Source organism: Gigantopelta aegis, chromosome 8 (genome assembly GCF_016097555.1).
Source record: "Gigantopelta aegis isolate Gae_Host chromosome 8, Gae_host_genome, whole genome shotgun sequence".
NCBI classification, from domain to species: domain Eukaryota; kingdom Metazoa; phylum Mollusca; class Gastropoda; order Neomphalida; family Peltospiridae; genus Gigantopelta; species Gigantopelta aegis.
Window position 1 is genome coordinate 43,843,039 of NC_054706.1, and position 9,315 is coordinate 43,852,353.

The 9,315-nt window shown below is 34.8% G+C and overlaps 1 protein-coding gene across 3 annotated transcripts in view; it reads right to left on the minus strand.

Moving 5' to 3' along the window:
• LOC121378281 (myosin heavy chain, non-muscle-like) overlaps nucleotides 1-8,963 on the minus strand; it is a 70,632-nt gene extending 61,669 nt beyond the window's left edge. For all 3 annotated transcript variants that reach the window (XM_041506376.1, XM_041506374.1, XM_041506375.1), the window contains exons 1-2: nucleotides 8,410-8,963; nucleotides 2,372-2,528 (exon numbers count right to left, since the gene is read on the minus strand). In XM_041506376.1, coding sequence (XP_041362310.1) covers nucleotides 2,372-2,528; nucleotides 8,410-8,763 — 511 coding nt within the window. In that variant the 5' untranslated portion in view covers nucleotides 8,764-8,963. The remainder of the gene's footprint in view (nucleotides 1-2,371; nucleotides 2,529-8,409) is intronic.
• Between the last annotated feature and the right edge of the window lie 352 nt (nucleotides 8,964-9,315).

A 9,315-nucleotide genomic window follows, 5' to 3' on the forward strand; every position in this document is an offset into this window, starting at 1 on the left:
CACAGCAACACTGACTCGCCCATACATCTTTTGAATGGCCCATAACCGAATGTCGTTAAAAAAAAGAACTCACTTAAATTGCACTTTAAAAACATGTTATCTTAGCATACACGCATAATCACTATTTAATTATGAAATGGATAATAACAACAATATTTCTAAACCATAAAGTAAATCACTATACTAACATACTAGAATTTTGTGTCAATACCATACAATAATGTGAGCTTGTATCATTTGTAAACGTGAGCCAATATCAAACAGGGAACTAATTACAAAACCTGACTGTTTAGAAATCTACACAGACTAATCGTAAGTGACCTGTCAAGAGTTCAGTTAATTTGAAGTTCCCAGAATACTCACACGTGCACAGGCAATGATAGCTGTCTTTGACATCATTCGCAGTGACGACTGGGTGTTTGGTATACTATAGTAGACTCGGTATATTCCGTTAAAAAAGAGAACACTTTCCAACACAATGTAACTTGAGAAAACATCAGGCTCATAAACAAAATCATAGCATAGCGGAATGTGACGAGTTGTTCCGATTGTAACTAAATGGAAAGTAAAGACAGACATGGCTGATGTGTTCCGACTGAACATACGAATACATTTATGTGATTGAGGTTTTCCGAATTCATAATCAAAACCAACTGAGGTATTCCAAATTGTTTTAGACTGTTTGATAGACTGGGGAAGTGGTCGCTATTATGTCCTATATAGGTTTGGTTGCGCAGATACCAATTGGAAACCAGTTGAAAACAATAAATAAAAATTAACTTTCCGATCTCTTACAAACATTAGTTATTTGCATTTTGATACATAATATAATGTGCAGAAATTTTCAGTCGCCCACCTGGCAACACATTATAAGGTTAAGGACGCATTTACACACAAACTCTTAACACTGCCAAACCACAACACAAAGTCTGCATAACAACTTAGGATACCTTTACAAACATGAAGCATGGTGCAGTTAGGGCTGTTCCAAAATAGACCACAAAGGATAGGCCATGTTATTTTATGCCTGGTTGATATGCACTATATTATTTTCTTTATAAATGGGTTAATTCGAGCTTATGTAGTCCAAAATAGTACATGTGTTATGATTAGGTTTCTCACAAGTTACATAACTGTAATTCATGTAAGTAAACAATTGGTTAAAGTTCCAGTTACCTGAAATATTGTACCCTGTATAACTGAACAATCGGTTACCTGCATGAAAATCACCTGAACTGATTTCTGATTACCTAACATTTTGAAATAGTGTTCCCTGGTTACAAGAATGAAAACCTGCAGACCCCACATGCGATATATGCTACTCCTAAGTACTAAACACACCACAAGGGATCTTTTATATGCACTTTCTGACAGACAGGACAGTATATACCATCGCCTTTAATGTACCATTTGTGGTACTGTTTGGGACAGATGAGAACCAAGGGTGATCAATATTGCTGTGTATCGCTCTTCAGGTAAACACCCTACCACTGAGCTGCATCCATCCCAACAATGTGAAAATCACTGGTTACAACTTGCACAGTCATTAGAGTTTTTCATGAAGGTTATTAGTCAATTTATGACATATAATATTAATTCTACATCCGTCTTATTTTTAAAATAATTATCAGGGCTTTAGACTGCACCAAAGATGAGGCAATAAAAGGTGTCCAAAATATGTATGCCAAAATAAACAAGCCCAAATCAATGGAATGTTAAGCTGTAATATGATTATAATAACTTGAAATGATTTCTGAATATGTATAACTCTTTACCAGCTATTAACATTACTGCACTAAAAAGACTGGTATGCACAGAACAGACAAAAATCTGTTTTTTTCCAAATTAGTATGATCTAAAGACCTGAATTATTCTAAAGACCTGAATTATTCAACAACATAATTCAAATAATTATTTTTTTTCACAAATTCTCAAACATGAAAAAAAGCTGTTCACGTTTTCTTCTTCTTTTTTTAGATATGTATTTATAAGTAACATAAAATACCAACTGACCAAGTCAATAGTAAAATAGTTTGTCAGGTTGTAAGAAAGCCAGTCTCAGGGATGACCCGAGCTGTCAAGATGCACAACCAGTTGGTCGATCTGCGAACCACTTGAGGCACTATCAAATTAATCAACTACAAACACTCTTTTCAGACATGCCACCCTGCAGTAACCTACACAGATTAATACTCTGAACAGCATTCACCCTTGAGTGAACAGCTATTTATGTAACAACAGTGGGAAATGGTTCGCTAGACGTCCGGTATGCAGATATTTAAGTTGTGCTGTGTACTTCCACTGCTGATACACAGTAAAATGCAAATCAATATACCCTGTATATGTCGTTTGCTTTAATAATAGTATTTACCTTGAAGCATACACCTGTAGGCTGAATCAGTAATGGCATACACATGTGGTGGAACTTCATGTCGCTTCTTGCCCTTGTACAGTTCGACAACCTTTTCTGTATAGATGGGAAGCTTCTTGTATGGATTCACAACCACACAAAATAAACCAGAATATGTCTGAAAAAAAACACCCATAAATATTTTGATAAAAAGTTATTTTAACATGTAAATGTGTCATTTAAGCTATAATCAGCCCTTGAAATTTGCCATCGCAATCAGCACTGCCACTGCAAAAAGCTGTAATGGCATTTTTAGCATCACTGGGCATGTACTTTGATATTATCTGTATATTATTACATATTACATTCATGTACACTAAATTATCATCACAAGAATCAGATGATCTGAATTTTGAGGGCTGTATAATAATAATAATAATCAAGATATGTATATCCCTTAACAGTATGGATCTACAGGAAAAACACTGAATTCTTAAAACTGAAGATATAAGTTTAACAATAACCATTACCTATACTGGCCTCCGAGAATTTACAACCACATAAAACATATGCTAAATTTAATGTGTGTAACAAATTTAATGTGTGCAATATGAAAACTGGTTACGTAAAATGATCATTCACACAATTTTCAGAGACCTGCCACTTTATACCACTCTGTATCTTTATCAGTTACCTGTAATTCTGAATTAAAAACATACATAGTACAATTCTATCCCTTAAATGGTGATGTTAATCAATTTTACATCAGCACTGCTGAATGATAAAATGTGTTGCAAAGGCTGATAATGGCTGCATTAAATTTTGTACCTTAGGAAAAATCTAATATTTTTTTACTAACATACTTTTAAAATCACATTTAAAGGCATATTGTCACAGATCACTGACCTATTTTAATGGTCTAACAAAGTATTACCTGAACAAAAATAATTTGACTTGTCTCTAAATGAACTTCATTCAACCATCTTCATAACCACCATACTCCATTTATTAATGATATTTTGTAAAAATAATTGAATTATGGCTATGGTCCATAATTCAAAAACTAAAATTGCAGAGTTGGTGGACATGGATTTCACTCCATCATGGTTCAGTTAAGGTGATGCGATAGCTACATTTGGTTTTCAACAATTAATGTAATTTTATTTATTATCCATGTTTAGAGAAATAAGGTCCTTAAATTTGTGACAGTATGCCTTTAAACTGATGTATTTCAACTTTTTTCAACTGTGCTCAAAAATAAAAATATACATCAAGCTACTTTTTTTTTTTCCAAATCATCAGTGATTAATGTCAGGGAGCCCAAAATATAGATAGGGGAAATTGGAAAACAGAATCAGTTTGTAAATCTGTTACCGAAAACAAAAAGTTAGTTTGTATTGTTCATATATATTTGTGTATATATGTGTATATATGCATATGTAATCAACTCATATTCTCTAAGTAAATGTAAATTCACATAACCATAAACATTTACTTTCAAATTCATGCATTATTAGTAAAATTATAGCTGTTAACATTTCGTAATTTCGTTACCACAGGTTTGTAATTCTGTTAGTCTTTGGTATATTCTGTCAAGTGGCACTTTAGTATAAACCTACATAGTACTAACATGCTATGTACACACTTATCATATACCGTACATCAAGTGATGTACTAATAATGAGTCACAACATTACACTTACATGTTGTTAACCAGTACTAACATGTCACGTTGGAACACACTTTGCTCTACGTTACCACAAGAAAGCACAGTGCAGGTTCGTTTCGCATAACTTTGGTACTGGTTAACAACATGTAAGTTTAATGTAATAACTGGACTCAAGGATCAAACAAGCTCTGTAGCATCAAATTTAGGAAAATATTGTTATTTTAGAAACAGTAGCTTGCAACTATTTGGATGTCAACGATTGCCAAAGCATTACATAGCTTCCTCTAGCCTTCCCCAACATATCAATAAGGGGAGGGCTGGAGGTAACTCAAGCTAACCTGCCAAACGACTCATATTTTTGCATTTTGTGATCCTGATCTGAGAAGTTGGTACACTTTTCGAATGTCACATAATGTCATAAATTTGCAATGCAAAATAGTCACCATTTTAATGTGGCAAAAATGAGGCAACATTAGAAAAATCTTGTTTGACTTTCTCTTAGAACACAATGTCTATTTTCCTGCACTGCATCTATGTAAGGGGTGTAACGAATATGATACATATCACAAAAATGAGGTGAAGAATACATATATGTATTCACGTCCATGATTACAACAGTGAAAAGGCTTTGCAGAAAGGAAGAACAGATTTTTTTTTTTTAAAGTAAAAAATGGTTAATCATGGTCTAGTGCAGAATCACATTCTTTTTAAAGAACACTAAGATTTCCATAGGAAAGTGCAGCTTTCTGTGCTGTTACCACACCCCTAGCAGTGTGCTCACTTGGCACACTTATTGCTGGGATGAATAAGAGTTTAAAGTTTGTTTTGTTTAAAGACACCACTAGAGCTCACTGATTTTATTAAACATCAGCTATTTGAAGTCAAACATATGGTCATTTTGACACAGACATAGAGAGGAAAGCCGTTACATTTTTTTCATTAGTAGCAAGGTATCTTTTATATGCACCATCCCACAGACAGGATAGTACATACCACAGCCTTTGAAATACCAGTTGTGGTGCACTGGCTGGAACAAGAAATAGCCCAATGGGCCCATCGACTGGGATCAATGCGAAACTGTGAATAAGACTCTTGAGATGTTTAGCTATATGGCTTAGATGTGAAAAAAACACTGATGTTTCTGCCATGCAAGAAGGCAGTAATTTAAACCAGTCGGGTTCGCTGGTATAAATCTTATTAGTTCATCCTTGATTATTTAAATTTTAGTTTTAATTTTGCTTTAATCAGCTATTTTAATGTTTGTATAATTGCATACACCAACAAAATACACTCGCCTATGACTCTTAGGAACGCAACTCGTAAAGTCTGGTTGGTCTATGTGCTTGACCTATTAATACAAAACGGGTCTGGACAATATCAACAAAAATTGATCGGTATTGCATTTTGGTTAGTGTGAATTACAAACATAAACTGTACAGTTAGCATTATATATATATATATATATATATATATATATATATATATGTATTTGTGCATTTGGTTCACTTAGTGACGAATACGAACGCAACTACGATACAGAATTCAGGGGTTCTAGAATATTTTTAAAATTCACTTGCCATAGGGCCAGTGGATTTGAAAATTCACTGGCCATGGTGAAAAATTCACTTGCCCAATTTTAACTGTTGATAAAACAAAAAAACACCCAGTAAATTAAAATAATTAACTTTTTAATGTTCATTTGTCATACTGACATCATGTTTAATCAATTTGTCAATTTGCACAACCGATAGGCTCATTGGGCATGCTTTATGGTTTGTTTAGAAAAATATGCATATAATTTTCATCAGTTTAGAATAAAGTTACCGTACCTATTAAAATATTTAAATAATTGTTTCCATGCACTAAAACCACCTAAGTTATAAAAAATAATCCATGTTACCGAGATATTACAACAATTAACAGCATTATTTATTTACTTATGAATGGGAACTCACCCCCCCCCCACCCTCCAAAAAACAAAAAGAGAAAATAAACAATTAAGAACCTTTATTAAAGTGTACATGTATTGCAGTTTAAGGCTTAACACACACACACATACCCAACCCCAACACACACACACCATATTAGTAATTTGGGTACTTTAAATTTATCTATTTCATGATACTATCATACTGTGTTCCTAAGCTTTTTAAAAAACCTTCTTGCAATTTATGTCATATTTTATAAATTAAATTAATAATTTACACATTTAAAGTATTTGTAAATAGTGACATGCAACCTTTAAAACTAATAAAAGACTGGTTACCGTTTTGCATATTATCAGTATCAGAGTAACAAATCTTTGGATTCCAGTGTAAAAAACAAAATGGCGGCAAAACAATGAACTTTGTTTTTCCAATGTTTACACTTTAATAAAGTTATATCAGTAGGTATATTGATGTCATGGATGGGTCAGATATTACTGGTGGCCAACTATTTGTTAGTAAAATATTGCATGTGATCGCAAATCGAAAGAAGTGACTTGTAGATGTTTCTTTTGTTTTTGTATGATCGTAGGACGTAGCGGGTTTTTTTTTGTTGTACCACTTGCCATCGGGATTGCACAAAGTAACTTTTACTGGCCTGAATCCAAAACACAACGGCCTCGGGCATCGGGCCACCGTATTCTAGAAGGCCTGCAGATCGCTGTTCGGTGTACCCAGGCCGTAAGATTTCAAATTTCATGGGAAACACTTCTTTGGTTCCATGCCTGGTGATCATAGCAGGGGCATGCACAGGAAATTTTGCAGGGGGTGGGGGTGGGTCAAGGTGTCTGGCGAAGCCCAATAACATCTCAGTACTTCCATATCCATTCACAGGTATGTAAAAAAACAGGGATATGAAAAAAAATTCTGCCTTGAGCAGGGGGTGTGTTTTCGACCCCCAAACCCCCCCCCCCTGCGCACGCGCCTGCATAGAAACCCATCGGAAACTGTTTTTAGGTTCCATGAAAACAAGTCATGGGAACCCATTTTAAATACCACTGATTTAAATTTTCGCAAAAAAACTGTGCCAAGAGACTTGTTTTCAAACTCTATTATAAATTTGATTTTAGACACACCCTCTCCATTATAAGCAGGCTCTTGTGATTTTGACAGCTAAATAAACATAATAGTATATAGGCCTATGTCATTTCTTCCCACAGGAAATAGTGGGGCCTATTTGATTCAGCACGTGTGACGTCGACTTCAGACAGTGACAGTAGTAAGGTTAAATATTTTCTACAAAATTATACCTTAATTTAAATACTATTTCTTGACCCCTGTATTTAAGAGATACACTACAAATAATTAGCCAGGGTTTCTGTCAGAGGGTAAAATGGGTATGGCGCCACATTTTAACAAAATTAAAGAAAGAAAGGTTTTATTTAACGACGCACTTAACACATTTTATTTACGGTTATATGGCATCATGGGCTATTCTTTTCGATTAGCAGCAAGGGATCTTTTATATGCACCATCCCACACAGGGTAGTACATACCACAGCCTTTGATATACCAGTCGTGGTGCACTGGCTGGAACAAGACGGGGATCTTAACCATAACCTTAAACATAACCCATTTTCTTTGTAGGGGAGGCCACCCATACCCCGCTGACTGTGGTTGCATTCAATTCCATAGCGCCAAACCCAAAAATTTCTTTCTGGCAGAAACACGATTAGTGCCAGTGATTTTGCTTCAAATGTGCAAGTTATTGTAACACATTTGATTTGAGCGCATATTGGAACTCTGATTCAGGTTTACCTGAACAGGAACTGAGACGTTTGCTTAATAGAACAATCCGAATCAGGTCTTGTGATTATGTCAAACACTCTCTCCAGTAGTGTGATATCGGAAACATAATTAAAAAAAAATTGTATATATATTATTTTAGTTGAATACTCGTAATCAATATAATAATCATGGGAAACAAAATTTCGGTTCCATGATTTTACAGACATGCTACTGGAAACAACTTTTACCATGAAATCTGAAGGCCTGTGTACTGAACATTTGAGTATATCGTTACACCTCCAATCTATATTTTCTTATGCACAAATGTCTTCTGCAAAATACGTCCATTTTTATTATTTGTTTGAATCCTTGATTTGTAGTACCCATACTTAATAAAATAATTAAAAAAATATTGTATATATCACTAACCATAACAATCCTAAGAAATATTTTTAAAATCTGTTAAGGCCTGGGTGAAAGAAGAGTCTTGTCTGCGATAGCAAGCCAACATTGCACTTTAACGTTTAGTAAACCATTTATTTTGTTATATTAAATTGTAGCTAGGTAGCAACTGTAATAATTATTTGTCATGCATCAGTGCACCTTTATGTCACACTTGTGCATTAGCCTACACTGCATATGATAAAATCCAGGTGTAATACATTTCTATAACTTACATATATTAAGCCCGAGTAATATCTGTCTTTTAAGTTGTGAAGAACAGAGGCTTCATTTAGGCACGTCAGTTCTGCCATGTCCTCAACTTTATTAAATTTTGGAGGGTTCATTTTTTGCACATCATCACGGTGGATCAACACCTTTTTGCCAGTTTCGTCTATAACAACTTCCAATTGATCGCCTCTGTCGCCTTTTACACTGGCACCTACAAATCCATGGGTTTCGTCGGGAATCCATATTAATTTTTTGGCAGCCCATTCTGCCTGCAATGCAGGATTATTAACAACACTTCTGTCAATCGCCAGGTATCGCAGCTCCTGAGCGGAAAGGTTTCCAAAATCTTGGTCCGCCATTTTGGTCACTCTGATGTTAGTTCCGGGTGAAATTAGCACACTACTTCAATGAAATCACCAGAAAAACATGCAATCTAAAAAGAAGAACTCCTAATACTCATCCAAACACAAAATATATCCCAAGTGTTGTCCTAAATATCCTAATAGAAAATCATCTTCTTGGGACAAGAGACAACTTTACCGTTCCGGTAGTGACAAATCGCCAATGTGCTTGTATTTCTATCGATGGCTGTGATTGGATAGTGAGTGTCACGTGTTTGACAGAAGTTAAATGTCACGCCCAGTTTTGTTACAAGGAGCTGGTACTTTCCAAATTAAATCAGGCGCCAATTCTCTTTTGTGGACAAAACACTAATCAATCGTTTATCGCATTAGGAATAGCGCATTATTATTTTAGTATGGAATGTCTTATAATAATTAAATAAAATATCAGTTTGAGGTGTCACCAGTGAGATGAGATGTCTGATGACCTCAACAAGGTGCAGTTCTATAGGTGTTTACTATATGAATGGAATTCCCTTTAATAAACCGGAAACGTATAGATGCATCTTT